This window comes from Trichosurus vulpecula, chromosome 2 (assembly GCF_011100635.1).
Source record: "Trichosurus vulpecula isolate mTriVul1 chromosome 2, mTriVul1.pri, whole genome shotgun sequence".
Taxonomy (NCBI): Eukaryota; Metazoa; Chordata; class Mammalia; order Diprotodontia; family Phalangeridae; genus Trichosurus; species Trichosurus vulpecula.
Window position 1 is genome coordinate 430,962,969 of NC_050574.1, and position 17,592 is coordinate 430,980,560.

The 17,592-nt window shown below is 38.8% G+C and overlaps 1 protein-coding gene across 1 annotated transcript in view; it reads right to left on the reverse strand.

The window, feature by feature from the left end:
* Positions 1-17,592, reverse strand: part of CFAP47 (cilia and flagella associated protein 47) — a 965,255-nt gene that overhangs the window by 927,141 nt on the left and 20,522 nt on the right. Inside the window, exons 2-3 of the mRNA XM_036744194.1 lie at positions 8,579-8,730; positions 447-562 (exon numbers count right to left, since the gene is read on the reverse strand). Coding sequence (XP_036600089.1) covers positions 447-562; positions 8,579-8,730 — 268 coding nt within the window. The remainder of the gene's footprint in view (positions 1-446; positions 563-8,578; positions 8,731-17,592) is intronic.

Here is a 17,592-nt window from a genome sequence, read left to right on the forward strand (position 1 = left end):
CATCTTATCTCTAGAGACTCATGAATCAGCAATTAAAATTACATTAATCCAGCCATATGAAAATAAACTATATACAGCTGTAATAAACTTTTACAACAGGTTTATTGCTACCATTAGGCCATAACACAGTAGTAAAAACACCTATGGAGGAAGCTTCTTCCCTAGGAACTTAAGAAGAAAAATTACAAGTTAAAGTTTCTAGAGGCAGGAATATCTGTATATGAGGTTTCCTCACAATACATTTTAATCTGGGTCTTGATGCAGCAGGTCCACTAAACTTTCATCTAGAATGGCTATCTAATGGCTCTCAGGTTTAGGCCATTCCATAATCTAAGGACCTTTTTAAGATGAATCAGAAAACCTATTAATCTAACACATGTTGGAAGTTTCAAGTAACATTTGCTTTCAAAATGTTAAAGTAATTATAGATGACAGCAAACATTTACCTGGAATTGTTCCTTGGTTGATAACGCTAATCGACTTACAAATTGCTTTACTATTAGCTATGATTGTGCCAAAATTAACTTTTGACTCAATTTCCAAATGACAGCATGGAATCAACCTAGAAGGAGGAAAAAAAAGTAGACCTTTACTGCTATAAGTTATGTTCATTTCCTTGCAAGTCTATTAAATCAAGGACAGCAATTTCAAATTATGAGTTGGAATTACAAAATGATTAAATTAGGGTTTTTGTTTTATGAAACATAAAAATTCTACATGCAAATGTGTGTTGCCCCCTTCAAACTAGACACTTTACAAGATTATAACCATGTTATGCATTCTTTGTACTGTACATAGAAGACTATATATGCATATATGTAGTCAAATGAAATTTTAAAAAGAACCTTGGTTCAATAGGCATTTAATTACCTCCTACTTGTAAATGCTATGTTAAGTGTTGAAGGCTCAAAGCCAATAATAAAAACAAACTCTTTCTACAAGGTCCTTACATTCTTATATCATCTTTTAAAAACTTACAACATACAGTTTTTGATGTCCTCAGTACTAACGAATTTTCATCCTTCAAAAGCAAATTTTACTTTTAGAAATGGCCAGAAGTAACTTGGTATTAAGTCTGATGAAGAACACAGGGTATCAAGCTGGTGTCTGGATTACAGCAAGTACTTAGCACATACTGGTTGAATTAAATAAAAATGAGAATATAGAAAGTCCTGGTAGGTTTCTTTTAATCATTCTTATCATACAGTCATCCCCAGGGCTGTGTGGGAGCCCCCTGCAACTGGCTCTTGAAATTTTCAGTGTGAGAAAAATGCTACAGATCAGAGCTTGAGTGATTGTTTTGTTGGTTGTGACTCTAGACGTAAGAAAAAGATGGTAAGAAAAATGGTAATTATGCAGATTAAACTTCAAAGGTGCTTCATGTTTTCAGAGAATCAGTTGATAGACATTTACCAGCACCACCACATCACACATTACATAAAGAAAAATGAGAAACAAATTAAGAAATAGTAGGAGGCAGCGAGGTGGCACAGTGGATATAGTGCCGGGGGCTGGAGTCAGGAAGAGATGAGTTCAAATGCAGCTTCAGACACTTACTGACTGTGTGACATTGGGCAGGTCTGTTTGCCTCAGTTTCCTCATCTGTAAAATGGAGATAATACTAACACCTACTTCTTGGGGTTGTTGTAAGCATCAAATGAAATAATTGCACAGTGCTTAGCACAGTACTGGCACATAGTAAGGGCTATGTAAGGGTTAGCCATCTTTATTATTGCTACCTGCAATCCATCAGTCAGTCAATAAACATTTTAAAGGGCCTATGTCCTCAGGCACTATGCATAGGCACTGGAAATACAAAAACAAAAGTGAAATCCTTCTTGTCCCTTGGGAACTTAAATTCTATTGGAGAATACACACACACTCATACATATGTATATATATATATATATATATATAATTCTATTGGAGAATACACACACACACACATACACATATATATATACACACACATATATGAACATACGTATGTAGGTAGACACAAGGTAGTGGAGAAATGAGGAATGAGTACTAACTATTGAGATTAGGAATGGTTTAGGATACAGGGAAACCAAGATTCTAAGAGACTGAGGCCAGGAGGATACGCATCTCAGGCGAGGGAAACAAGCCACTGCAAAAGCAGGGCTGTGGAAAATGGAGTGTCATCTATGAGGAACAATGAGGCCAGTTTGACTGGACCCTAGAGTCTACCAAGGGCAATGCTATGGAGTAAAATTGGACAGGTAGTTTGGGATGAGATCGTAAAGGGCCTTAAATGACAAATAGAGGTGTTTATATTTACTCCTGGTGGTAAAAAGGAATTCTAGAGGTTGCTGATTAGGGGGAGGGAAGTACAGGGTGAATGTGGAAGGATGATGTGATCAGATCTGTGCTTGAGGAAAAATCACATTGACAGCAGTGTGTCTAAATACAGAATGGAATGGGCAAGGTGTAGCAGAGAGATCATTTAGGAGGGCGCTGACTGCAAAATGTGCTAAGGCCCAGATCTGGGGTACTAGCTGCCCAGGAGGAGAAACAAGATTTAGCACAGGCAAATAAATGCATATGTTCATGGACGTGTCTCTGTCTGGAACCCTCTTCTCTCTCCACTCTCTCACTTGGTGATTTATATATCTGTATGTTTATTATTGTATATATACAGTCTGTATGTGACTGTATATGGTGACTTAATTAACTTCTATGAGTTTAATTATAATCTCTTTACACCTAACTACCAGATTTATGAATACAGGCTTAATCCCTCCTGAGCTCTGTGTTAGTAAGAATGAGAAGTTGAGGATAACACGAGGTTGTAACCTTGGTGAGAGAGAAGAGGGCTCCAGACAGAGACACGTCCATAAACAGGTGCATTTATTTGCCTTTCTCCAAGGTGGGGCAGAGGTTAGGGGAGGTTGCAATGTGTAACTGTATCTATTGTCCAGAATAAACTTCATTTCCACTGAATGCACATTCTTCTCCCTTGTTCTTGACCCTCACCAACCCTGAAAACAAGTAGTTTTTTTTCACTTGTAGCTTTGAAATGTGAATCATTTAAAGAGCACAAATCTTGAAAAGGATATACAGTTATTCCTTCCCCATTGCAACTTTTCCCTTCGCAGATTCAATATTTCATGGGCTGGCATAAGAAATTAAATGAGAATTTGGAGGGAGTTTTGTAGAAGGTGCAGATGACAAAACAGATGAAAAAATTTAGAAACTCAGGATTATATAACCCAAATTTTACTAAAGAGTACTGTGAACATTCCATTAAGAAAAGGAAAAATTCAAACTTCTTCTCTGGTACAAAGGGTGGGCCAAAAAATTTTACGAGGATTTTCCCCTAAGCCCAATGATGTGGAATTGATAACTGCAGACTTATCTGTGCTCCTTAAAGAGTAAAAAAAGTCTTTAGTTTATCTATGTATATGTAGCATCAATAGATTAAAAGGCCAAAAATATGTCTATGGGTTAAATGAAACCACATATTAATAAAGAGGTTTACTTTTAACTGCATTAAACCAATAAACTAAGTCTGTGTAATTAGTATAGTAGACTATTTAGTTCCATTCATATTTCAATTATTTGGTTTTAATACAGTAGAATTAAAACTTTGGGTAGTTAACCAAATCAGTAATCCTAATCAATATGGCATGTGAAAGAAATGAATAATGAAGTATTAAAATCTAATTTATGTAGCTGAAAAAACACAGGAAGAATTTTTAAAAATTAAGTTGACAAATATAAAATTGGGTATAAGAACTAGAGAAATTAATCAAACATAAATTCTGTATAACTTTCCAACTCTTGTCCTGGTCTTCCCATAAGTTTGCCACGTGGTGTCCACCCAATGTGCTTGGGACCTTTCCCCCTTTCTCATAATATTTCAAGGGTAAGAGTGGAGCACTCTGGATGTCCACCTATCGTCTCTCACCCTCACCTGCCTGTCCTCTCTGCCTATCATACATTGCCTTGATGGCATCTTTTACTCCTGGGCTATCACCAGTCCTTTTGACTTTTGTCTTACCACTGGACTCTAATGACTCTGGGGGACAGAGTGCGGCTGATGACTTTGCAGAGCTCTGCCTCACTTAAATCCAATTCATGTGGAAGTCAAGACATTCTGCCCTCCCTCCCCCTGCTGCAACATCACTGGTTCTCTTTGAGAACAAAGGACAAACGACAGCAATCTTTTACTCCTAAGTTTTTCATAAATTGTATGTTGCTGCCTGTAAACACCTGCCACGTGCCTGTCCGATGCTCTCTGTATGAAGTTCATTTATAATTCGCAGATATTCTTTGTCTCTGTCATGCAGTGTGTAGGTAGAAGATTAATATTTAAAACATAAGCCTTGTTTCCATGGGAAACTTGAGGCCATTAAAGGAACTCTGTAATTTCCCAAAGACAATCAGTCCATTCTCTTCCTGTTCTTCAACTATGAACCCAAATCTTTGTCCAGCTGTAGAGGTCAACTCATATATACAAACTGAGAAAATATTGGTATTAATGTGACAGCTTTTTGTCAGGGAGAAACCTGGGATCATTAAAAATTCGCATATTCCCCATTGTAGTCTTCCACCAAACCCTCCCAGACAGCATTCTTTCATAATAAAAAAAAATTAAAGAAGAAAAGAGAAAGGAAAAGAAAAAGGGAAAATAATAAATAAAGCACTAATTTTTTTCAAAAGCAAGTTAGCCTGCTCTCTTCCTCCTGTTCAATTCTGGGATCAGTTCGTTGTCTATCTGCACTGCTAATTCAAGATATTTGAACTAACTCAATGGGCTATCCTTCTCACTTCATGGATAACAGAATTTTCATCCTGTTGTTGCGATGGTAGTGGTGGTGGTTGTTTCCTGTGAGGACTGTTAAATTGAGTTAAAATGGCCAAGAATCTAATTAAGGATGTCTTCTAGTACTGTATTCTAAAGCTGAATGGAATGAACACAAGGCTATTAGCCAAGTCCCAAAAGACTTCACCATTTATCCCTTTTCCATTCAGACTCTGCCCAAGACATCCTCTATGACAATGGCAAATGCCATTAGTGAGCATGTTGAATTATGCTTCAATTGATGATAGAGGAATATTGAACAAAGTTACCTCTTTGTTAACATCTATCAGGTAATCTCATGTGAACTAAACATGTACTATAAGGAAATGGTTTCAGAGAAGAGCTTTAAGACTCCTTTTCTGCTCACTAAGTCAAATATTTCTGTATTTCAAAGGCATAATCACCCTTCCAGCTATTCTGGTTCATGACCCTTAAGTGTCATCACTGGTTACTCACTCTCCCTAAACCCATATTTCCAATCAGTTGCCAAGTCTTGCCAGTTCCACTTCAAAATATCTCTTACATCCATTTCCTTCTCTCCACTCACATGGCCATTACGCTAGTTCAGGCCCTCATCTCTTTTCGCCTGCACTGTTACAATGGGCTCCTCATTGGCCTCTCTTCCTCAAGAAGCCCCCTCTGTCTATCCACATAACTGCCAAAGTGAATTCCTAATAAACAAGTCTGGTGATGTCCCTCCCCTAATCAATGCCTTCCTATTACATTACAGTGCTCCCTATTACAGAATCACAGAAATCTGGGAACTGGGATTTCAGTGGCCACCCAGTCCAACTCATACCCAAAAGGAAACATTTCCAGCAACTGATCATCCAGCCTTTGACTAAAGACCTCCACAGAGGGGAAACCCAGCACTTCTTGAGGTGATCCATTCCAATTTTAACAGCTCTAATTGTTAGAAAGGGGTTTTTTTGGTATCAAACCTAAATTTGCCTCTTTGCAACTTCACCCATTCATTGCTTAGTTCTGTTCTCTGGAATTTGACAGAACAAGCTGAATCCCTCTTTCACACTTCAATAGCACGAATATACTTACTATTCTTCCTCTGATTTTTCTCTAAGTGAAACAACTCCAGTCATTTCAACTGATCTTCATATGGAATGAGCTCAAAATCACCATTACCTCTAGGCTCAAATACTTTCTCCTCTGTTTGGCCCGGAAAACCCTTCAAAAAATGACTCCAACTTATCTTTCTAGACTTCCGTTTCTTCACTAAAATGTAAGTTCCTTGAAATTAGAGACTGATTCTTTTGCTTGTGTCTGTATCACCTATTCCAGTGAAGGCACATAACAGGCACTTTCTGATGATTTATTGATTGATTACTTTCTGATCGATTACTCTTTTTCACACCATCTATGGTCCGTCCAACGCGGCCCTAATGATGTTCTTCACACCCAACATTCCACTCTCCATCTCCATACCTTTCCATAGGCTATAAAAATGACTTTTTATTTGTCATGTATATTTTACATATATTAATGTGTTCATGTTATCTTCCATGATAGATTTTCATGATAGCTCCCTGAGATCAAATTATTTCATCTTGTCTTTGTAACCCCAGTGCATGGCATTGGGTTTGGCATATAGTTGACATGTTTACTAATTGTCATGTGTTAATTTTAATCATTCAAACACACACAGCAGAACTCTTTACTGAAGTTCCACTTACAAATGTCCTGAGGGTAATCTGTTTTAGCTGACTCTCTATCCAAGTTTTTGGTAAGCCATACTATTCACTACTTTACCAAGGGATGTTACTCATAGTCCTCCATCATATCATTTGTCAAATAAAATTATTCCAAAGCAGAATTGATACTGATCACTATATCTTTTCCTTTGTCCATTTTCCATTTTTTTGGTGAAAATGCCTTGTATGAACAGGTCATATTAGAACTATACTCAGAATCATCTCCTCTTTATCTTTTCTTTCAATTTGATGTTAGATTTTGCTCTTTGTTCCATCAGTGGTTAGACTGCATGCTGACAGATAATTTAGAAACTATTCCCATACAAATAACCAATTACTTCCAGCTTATTAAGATGTAGTCAACTTTTTGTAGGATATTAATGTTCAGTGCTTGCCATATCCATGAGTTCCAATTCATCTTTTAAAAGTATTTATTATATACAAGTTTAAGACTCCCACGTGACAGTATATAAGCCTTTGGTGTTTTTTCATTTCTTAATATTGAACCATATTTCCCAAAGTACTTTTCACTATCTTTACCTGCATCCATCTTAGCATCGAGTCTACCAAGAAACAATGTATATGCTGACATAATTTACAGAAGCATGCCAAGTTCTTTGTGGCATTTCCCCACTTGGCTATCTTCTGCAATCAATTACAGCAGATAAGCTGCAATTATCTTAAGGGACGTTTTTGTTCATTGGACCAAGGGCCCAATGAAATGACCTTTCTTTCTGCCTTTAGGCATAAGATTATAGGATCATAAATCTAGAGCTATAAGGTACTTCAGAGATCATCTATTCCAAGTCCCTCATTTCACAGGAAACTCCAGCTCACTGAGTCTAAATGACTTGTCCCAGGTCACACAGAGAGTGACAGAGTTGTAATTAGAACTTCAGGACTGTGAGTCAGCACCCTTGTGTACCACAAAGATAAAACCAACTCAGCCAATTCTTCTTTTCCTCCTAAGGAGAATCTATGAACCATCTTTTCTTTTATCTTCAACTTCCTTGTCATTGGTTTCATTTATAGAATGAATGTAAATGTTAGTAAGATTCAATTCCTCCAGTAACATATCACTTTGTTGACCAATGGCAAGAATCTCATCCTTAGAATACCAAATTAGTGTACATAGAGGGTCTAAAAACTGATTCTTGGAACTTCCAGTCACTTTTTTCCACTCCACTAATCTTACTCTGGAAGCATAGATGACCAAGGGCCATTTTCATTTTATTCTGTTCCCTGAGTTGGAATAACCACAGCCAAAGGATTAATCACCTAGGGGACAACCCAAGGGCTGGTCCAAGGGCTGGTAAACTTGCCAAAACTTGGACTTTACTAGCATAGTCTTCAAGAACCAAAGGTCTATGCCATGATGAGACATTGGAAAGTTATTTTCAGGGAAGAAAGTGAGAATATTGTTCTAAAAAGCATGATAGCCTAGCTTCAACAGTAAATTTAAGATTAAAGATAAAGTCTAATTTGGTCCTTTAAAAATGAAAGTAACTACCTAGGCAAATATCTAATACTTGATATTGAGCAATAGTTCCAAGACAGTCAATCAGTTCTCCCCCATACTTAGGTACCCATGCATTTCACGTAGCCTCAGAATAACAGCATTTTCACTGCTCTTCTAAAATTCGATGTACCTTCTCCATTATTTACAAAAGAGTTAAGTGGATCCATTATGCTGCTTTTCAAATTAAATAAAATATTAGCTGGACTACAAAGATAGACTCTAAATAATAGATTATTTTTTAATGAGAGTGATCCATGGAGCAAGATAAAAGAACATCTTTTTGATTGAAACTCAACATAGTAACAATAGAAAGTTATTTTTTTTCAAAATATAGGCAAAAAATTCTAGCACATCAATCATAAGGATCATCAAAATATTCTAAAAGTGTGTCCCTTTAGTTAAGCTATGGTGAAAATAAAGTTAAAATGTGTTTTAAAATTTTAAAAATATAAAATATGTTACTTAGAAACTTCATTTTTCTTTGGAAAATTATGAAAATATTGGCATTAAAATATGTAGATGACATACCCAATCAGTGGAATTGCTATTTTTCTTCTTCCTACTAAAATATGTATTTTGTCAAAACTGTCTTCTTCTTTAACAGGCTGATAAGTCACAGTGGCTGTCACATGAAGTCCAGTAGCAATTGCTATTTGGTTAGTGTTCCTGTCCAACTTGAACTGCAGTTAAAAAAAAATGATCCAAATTATAACTAAATTTTAACAAATCATAACTAAATTCCTTACTGAAAGAATTTACAAAGAAATTCTGTCATTGTAGCTCAATTGAATTTTTGTGCATATTCAGCCTAAAAAGGTTTATTAAATGAGTACTACTTATCTTCCTCTTGTCCCAAAGACAGCTTGATCCTGTCCTCTCTTTCAGACCCTAGGCACTGGACATGAGCAAAACATAATTGAATTTGACAAACTCAATCAGTAACTGAGTATTTTAAGTGCCCACAGAGTGTAGTCAGACCACTAAAACTTAGAGAACTGACAAGGATTACACCAGAAAGCATTCCACCAACAGAACAGAAGAAAAATACATTCAAAAGTGTTACTCAATATTAAATGAAAATTCGGTATTCCATATTTTAAAAAATGGTTTCTGTTGTTTAAGTTTGTTTCTATGGTGTCAACAGGTGGCAGTGTGGGAAACAGTAGGCCAAGGAGTATATTTTCCACCTTAACCTAACCTTTCTAGAAGCAGGAGTAGACAAATCCTCTCAGCCCACCTTATCTCTACCCTCTGTTCCCACCTACCCCTGCTTTTTCACATTGGGGATGAGATAGTACTTGGTCATAGGCACCTGCAGCTTGACTGTGATTCACTATATTTCAGAGGCAGAAAAAAGGAAAGCTAAAGTTTTGGCTTAATGTTCTGAACTTTTGAAGGCCTATACAAATGTAAGAATTATTAATAAAATAAAAACATCCCTTCAAGCCCCAAGGGAAGCCTCTAACCTCTAGAATGGAAAGGAAATTTCCAGGCTGGTAAAATTCAGGTTAAATTAAAGAGCCACTGGCTTTCCCATTAATCTCTCCTGTACTCCACCAGTAGACAACCATGAATTGCACAGCTTTCTGGCTAAACCATAGAATTTATGTGAAAAAAGCACAATCAATATGAAAGAAAAATTTTATCATAATGGAGAAACAGGTAGCAAATAGCAAACAGTAATGGGAAGTGAGTGAAGAAGTATGGTACAAAGATTTGGAAAAAGGAAACCTTTCCAGAGCTTTTTTCAGACTCACAGTGAACCAGTTTGACTCAACATTGTCTTCTCTTGAGTTCCTCCTTAGCCCCTTCAACATATAACCAATTATTCCTTTCCAGGCCTCAGCCTTGGATCACTCCCACCATCTACCACTAAAAATTACACAACCATTCTAACTGGGTCCACTACAAATTAATATTACACAACCTCAACTGGACTCTCGCTGCTGCTAGGCAATCCTTCTACACCTCCTTAATCAACTCAACGTCCCACTCACCACAATGCCTCTTTCAAACTTTTTCATCTCTCTTCAAATCTCCCATGGCCACCCCTGACAGCTCCCCCATATCAGCTGAGAATCTTTCTTCATATTTTACTGAAAAAAAATTTAAGCCATTCATCCCTTCATCCCTCCTCCTCAACTCATTGAGCTCATATGCCTTCTGCTACTATATCCTCCTTGACCTCTGTCTCACACAAGGAACTGCCCTTTCTCCTTGACAAGGCAAACTCCTCTACCTGTGCAAATGATACCATTTCATCGTGTCTCCTCCAAGCAGATTACCCCCTCTATCATCCACACTCTCTCACTTACCTTCAGTTTCTCCCTGTTAACTGGCTACTTATAAATAAGCTAATGTTTCTTTCATACTCAAAAAATCTTCATTTGATCTTTCCATTCCCACTCTCATTCTGTATCTCTTCTTTTTGTGATTAAACTTGAGAAGTCCGTCTAAGATAAGCACCTCTACTTCCTCTCCTCTTACTCTCTTCTTAACTCTTTATAAGCAGGCTTTCAAACTTATCATTCAACTAAAACTGCTCTCTCCAAAGTCACCAGTGATCTCTTAATTGCTAAATCCAATGGCCTTTTCCCAATTTTTATCCTTCTTGAACTCTCTGCAGCCTTTGATATTGTTAATTGTTCTCTTCTCCTTGGTACTCTTCTGTCTCTACATTTTCAAGATATTACTCTCTCCTGGTCCTCTTCCTGTCTATCTGTTCCCTCCTCCTCAGTCTCCCTTTGCTGGATCTTCATCCAGGACATGCCCACTAACTATGGATCTGTCTCAGACCGACTTCTCTCTATACGCCACTTCACTCAGTGATCTCGTTAGCTCCTTTCGATTCAATTACTATCTCTATGGTGATGAGTTTCAAATCTACTTATCCAGCCCTAAACTTTCTGCTGATCTCCATTCTACCATCCCTTACTGCCCATCAGACATCTCAAACTAAATTTCCAGTAGACATCTTAAACTCAACATCTCTAAAATTAGACTTAGCATCTTTTGTTCCATATACTCCCCCCTTCCAAACTCACCCATCACTGTCAAGGGCACCACAGTCCTCTCAGTCCCCCAGGCATTATCCTTGAATCTTCTTTCTCCATCATTATCTGTATCTAATGTGTTGTCAAGTCCTATTGATTCTACCTTCATAATATCTCTTCTGCTCATCATTTTTGCTGTGCAAGACATAAATTCTGTTCTCATAATTCTCATTTCTCTTTTAAACCACTCAGAAATGGCTTCTTGTGATTCCCTGTTTGTTGCAACAATTTAGCTAGAAGCTGCTGTGGGAGTGAAAGACCAACACAAGCCCAACTACAAGAACGCTGTCAGCACAGATTATTTTGATCTGCTTTACTAAGGAAAGTAATGTTAGGGGGTTAATAATCTTGCTTTAATCCAGCATATACATATAAACTCACTTAGTTCGGGGAAAAAGCTAGCACCCTGAACTTCAGAGCAAATACAAACAAATTACAAACATGCATTATAAACAGACCAAATACAATTCTTAGTTACCAAGAAACCATCAACATCTGAGTTCAGGAGCCAGGAGCTCAAAACAACGGCTGACCCAGAGTCATGCGCCACTCCTCCTGTGGCTCAGAGCCCCAAGGGAGAACACCAACCTCTGAGTTTATATATCTTGTTCAGGGTCAAAGGTGAGTCACACATGTGACTCACCCACGTGACCTAAAAGCATCACAAAAATGCGACTTAAACACACGTGCTCTAAAAGCCTCTGATGTTACCAACATGTCACTCAAACCCATGTAAACTAGGCTTTCCCTTGAGGCAAGGAGGTCATCAAGGACTCCTAATTTAATCAAGGAAACAAAGGCCAAACTCTTCAAGGGCACTTGTTTGAATAAATGTTAAAAGCCCATCTTAATTACCAATGCACTGTTCTCCTCAAATTCCCCAGGGTCCTCTGTCTCATCAAGCATTGGATCATTTTGTGATATTTATTCATAGATGCCTGAACTAATTTACTAGATATGGAGGTCGTATTCCCTTCTGTTGTTACTGCTTTTCATGTTGATGTATTTGTTTATGTTCAAGGTCCTTGAGATTTTTTCTTTCTAAAATCTTTGGTACTCTTAGTCTTTCCTCCCTCTCTTATTTTCCTTATAGCTCACCTCCTGACTCCCTCCCCTGATTATGGTTTTCTAGATGCTAGATCTCAAAGAGTCTCAATATCCTCCCAAACTGGGAAATCCATGGTTCACTAGCCTAGATCTCTGCCCCAGTTGATTATTGAGGGGTCAGAACTGGCCATAGCTGAGTATTGTGCTCTTCCCTCAGACTTGGTTGAGTGCCATACAGCTCCCTGCACACAGTGTTCTGTCCTGGTGACCTGTATGACTCCCTCCATTCCTTAGTTCTCTGACTGAGCATTAGCACCAGTTCAGAACCCTCTGGCACCATCAGTTCAGAGTTTTGAAGTATTATTGTTTCCAAGTTGTGGTACTGAAGTGTTGGTGCTTACAGGTGTTTCCAACACTTCACAGGCTTTTGCTCCTGAAGGACTGTGGCTAAGATGACTGTCAAGGCCCAAAGAAACTTCCACAGCCTAAAGCAAGGATCTTTACATGCTGAAAAGAGAAGGGAAGACAGGGTCAAGGGATGTGTTTTGATGTAAGCCTGTGTTCTGTCCTTGAGTCAGCTAGTGAAGCCTCATTGCCAGTAGTGTGAGATGAAATTGAGAGATGCTGAGTGAGCTTAGGGTCAGTGAGCATCCATGGCTATCTGTGGTATCTCCCTCACCCCTCTCCAAGGGAGAGTTTGATTCCTGCGTAAAGGAGAGCAAGATATTTGGACCATAAAACAGGCCTATTCTGCTTTCTTCTGACAGGGGATATTTGACAAAAATTATATCTGCCCTCCTAAATATTTCTACTCTAGGGGAAATAATTTTGGGTTAAAGCCACTTCCCTGGGTCACCATTCCTTAAAGAAGGGATGCCCTAGCAACTTTGACCCTCTTCTCATCAAATGTTAATTATGCAAAGACCATCACAACTGTTGAATAGCAAAAAAAAGATCCACTTATCTGAGTAATTAAATGAAATTGGGTTGCTAGTTACTGGTTCCCTAAAATGAATAGAACACAACTGGGAAGGGGAGTCCAGCTTGAGTCAATAGTAGAGAAAAAGACACTCTCGAAGTCCCCAAGATAACTGAGAACCCTTAGAGGGGGAGATTTAACAGGTCTGGCCCTGAGAGTGGGGTCAGAACACACATGTTACACTTTGAACAAGGTACTTCACAGAACCAAGGAACTTAGAATTTGAAGGAAACTCAGCATTCATGCAATTCAATTCAAAGTCTAAAGGAATCCCTAAGATAACAGAAATAAGCACTTATCCAATCTCTGCTTGAAGACCTCCAAAAAGGGGGAAACTTACCCTTCCCCGAGGAAGGCCATTCCATTTTTGGATAGTTCTAATTGTTAGGAAGATTTCCCTGACATTGAACCTAAATTTTCCTCTTTTCAATCTACACTCATTGATCCTCATTTCGCCTTCTCAAACCAAACAGAACAAGTTATCCCTCTTCCATTTAACAGCCCTTCAAATACTTAGACCCAGCTACCATATTCTCTCAGAGTCTTCTCTTATCCAGGTTAAATTCTCTCTTCCTTCAACCTATCACTAAACCTTCACTATCCTGGTAGCCTTCCTCTGGATACTCTGAGAGGTATCAATTTTCTTTTCCAACTGAGACTGTCAGAACTAAACATAATACTTCATACTTGATCTAAGGAGGGCAGAGTACAGAGGGATAATCCCTGCCTTATTCCTGGAAGCTACACTTGTCTTAATAAGGCTCAAAATTGGGGGTGAAGCCAAGATAGCTGAATAAAAGCAGGGATTTGCTTGAGTTCTCCCCCAAATCACTCCAAATACCTGTAAAAATGACTCTAAACAAATTCTAGAGCATCAGAAACCACAAAGTGACAGAGTGACACAAATTTCCAGCCCAAGACAATGCGCAAGGTTAACAAGAAAGGTCTGCTGCACCCGGCTGAGAGAAGAGCACAGTTCAGTGTGGGCTGCTCTGGCACAGTCCTAGCAAACCTGGACACTGGCAGCTGTGGCGGTTCCCAGACTTCTCAATTCATGCCAAAGACAGCTTAGGTCAGTAGGAAAGGTCTGTTGGCCTGGGTGAAAGAGGAGCATGGTCTGGCCCCAGCCGCAGGGCTGCAGGGGAGGCAGCAGCAGCAGCAGCGGTTGCTTCCAGAGCTCTTGGCCCACAGATGGTGAGTGGAATCCAGCAGCTGACCAAAGGGAGATTTCAGGGATCTCTTTGCTGGCGCTAAGACAGGATTTTCTTGCTTTGCCTGTGCTTAAATCTGGGTCACAGTCCTAGATGGTGGTCCTGAGGGAAGGAGGAGAGCTGGTGTGGCAGAGCTTGTGGTGGCTTGGAGAAGGAATCCTCCTCACAGTTCCAAGGCAGAGAAGAGTGCTTGAGGTCACTCAGAGACCAGAGCACAGACCAGGAAAGGAGTCTAATACTTCAGGGGGAAAAATAGACATTCAATGAAACAGAGGACTTCCAAGCATTCTTGACAAAAAGACCAGAGCTGAATAGAAAATTTGACTTTCAAATACAAAAATCAAGAGAAACATGGAAAGGTAAACAGGAAAGAGAAATCATAAGGAACTTATTAAAATTGAACTGTTTACATTCTTACATGGAAAGGTGATATTTGTAACTCATGAGACCTTTCTCAGTATTAGGATAGTTGGAGGGAAAATATGTGTATGTATGTATGCATATGTGTGTGTATGTGTGTGTGTGTGTGTGTGTGTAGACAGAGGTCACAGGGTGAGTTAAATATTAGGGGATGATACCAAAAAAATAAATAAAAATTAAAAAAATGATACCAAAAAAATAAATAAAATAAAAAAATAAATAAAAATAAATAAAAAACAAAAAAAAATAAAAATAAATAAAAAATTAAAATAAAATTAATAAATAAAATAAAAAAATAAAAGTAAGAGAGGAATGTACTGGGAGAAGGAGAAAAGGAGAGGTAGATTGAGGTAAACTATCTAACATAAAAGATACAGTCAAAAGCTTTTACAATGGAGGGGAAGAAGGGGGAGGTGAGAGGGCATGAGTAAACCTTACTCTCATTGGATTTGGCTTAAGGAGCGAATAACATACACACTCAATTGGGTATGAAAATCTATCTTACCCTACGGGAAAGTAAGGGAGAAGGGGATAAGAGAGGGGGGTTGATAGAAGGGAGGGCAAATGGGAGGAAGGAGTAATCAGAAGCAAACATTTTCGAGGAGGGACAGGGTCAAAGGAGAGAATAGAATAAGTGGGAGGTGGGATAGGATAGAGGGAAATATAGTTAGACTTTCACAACGTGACTGCTATGGAAGTGTTTTGCATGACTATACATTATAACCTTGTAATATCAATTGAGTTGGGACTTTCTTACTGTTTTAAAATGATTACTTAAGTATCTTTGAGTCTTACTAGGTGCTAAGCCCCATGCCCAAACCCCAATTAGGTGCTAAACCTATGTGGGTGTGACTTGGTAACCAAGGTGGGGCTAACTAAGGGGAGGGCCTAGTTTACACATGAGTTTGAGTGATAGGTTTGGGACATCAGAGGCTCTTAGACCACGTGGGTTTAAATATCGCCTTTTTGTGATGATGTTACGTCACATGGGTGAGTCGAATGTGTGACTCACCCCTGACCCTAAAAAAGACATAAAACCAGGGGTTGGTTTCCTCTTTTTTGGAGCTCTTACCCACAGCAGTGGTGGCACGAGTGACTCTGGGCCAGCCCTTGTTATGAGCTCCCGGGCTGAACCTAGATGTTGGTAACTATGAATCTGTATTTGGTCTGTCTGTCGATGTTTGTAATTTGTTTAGGGCTCTCACGCATGATGGTGCTGATGTGGAGACTCCGGGCAGCTGTAGCTAAGAAGCCCTCCCACTTGTAAACCCAGACGCTGAGACTTTGTTAAACTCTGGTGACTATCTATTGGGATTTGAATCAGACAAGGTCTGTCTGTTGATGTTTGTACTTTGTTTGTGTTTTGCTCTGAAGTTCAGGGTGCTGGTTTTTAACCCTGAACTAAGTGAATGATATTTGCATGCTGAATTAAAATAAGCTTGTCAACCCCTTAATGTTACTTTTCTTGCTAAAGCAGATCAAAAGAACCTGTGCTTTTGCAGTGTGTTGGCAGCTTTCTGGGTGCTGGTTGTTGGTGGATCTTACACCCCCACAGAAGCTGCTAGCTGGATTGTTGAAACAAACCTATATCGAATTGCTTTCCTTCTCAATAAGGATGGGTAGGGAGGGATGAAGGGAGGGAATGTGGAACTCAAAGTTTTAAAAAGAAATACTAAAAATTGTTTTTACATGCAACTGGAAAATAAGATATAGAGGCAATGACATCTTCCTGTTCTCTCAATATCAAAGGAGTCACTTCCTCTGTGATAGATGGCTTCAATTTCTCAAGGACAGCTAGGTTCTCTCCTTACTTGCCTTTGGTATTATCTACTCTCTGTTAGGCATTTTCAATCATTTCAATTGTAAAGGTCCTTCTCCTTGGTAGAGAAAATGGAAATGAAATAAAAATGGACCAGCTCTGTTTTCACTCTGTTAATTAGGAATCATTTTTACATTTGCCAAAGCAGCAGCTCCATCCCTTACTGTAATTTCCCATTTTCCTCAAGATGGCTTTGGAAAAGTTCCTTTTGTCTAACATAGCTAACTTCCCTTGCCAGCCTCAGCTCACAAACATGGAGCAGGGCACTGAAGAGGAATTTCTATAAGCAAAGGAAAGTCTCTAGCAGCAACCCTATGTAAGTTTCTGGGGGAAGTTGCTTCAAACAGACAGCCTTGTTTCCTCTCCTCCAAGGCCAAGTTACCATGAGCGAGAAGTGTGCATGTGAACATAGGATTTGGAGGAAGATGCTTTGGAAGGTGTTTGACTAGGATTCAGAAGTTCTGGAGCCATCAAAGTGATGGCAAATCAAGAGGCTTATGCAGACAAGGCATTGAGGCAGCCAAAATTGAAGCCACTTGTGTTCATTTCAATTAACCAGAATGTCTGAGTAGGAGCAAGATACAAGTCTGATGGTGTTGAACTCTGCTCTCCTACCCCCCAGGACTCATGCAAGTAGTGAAATTTTGCTTTCTTTTTTAATCTCCACTTTCTCCCATCTGGGTTTTTCTGTTCTTTAAGGTTACATTTATTATTTGTTTAGTTTTTAATTTGCAGGATAGAAAAAATGATTGATCCTAAGTGCTCTGGCTTAAGTACTTCATTATCCATGAATGGGGAGTTAGAAGGCGGTGGAGGGTGGGAGGGAAGAAGGGGTCACAAGTAGCTAGCAAAATATAAGAGCAATGAAGAGAGAGAGCAAATTTTCTTTCTAAGTTGCCAGGATTTGATAAGCTAAATTAGTTTATGGATCATTATATTTTATAAATTTCCCAAAACATGGCAAAAGCTGAATACAGGGTTTTCCCCTTGACAAAAGTCTTATTCATGAGTAA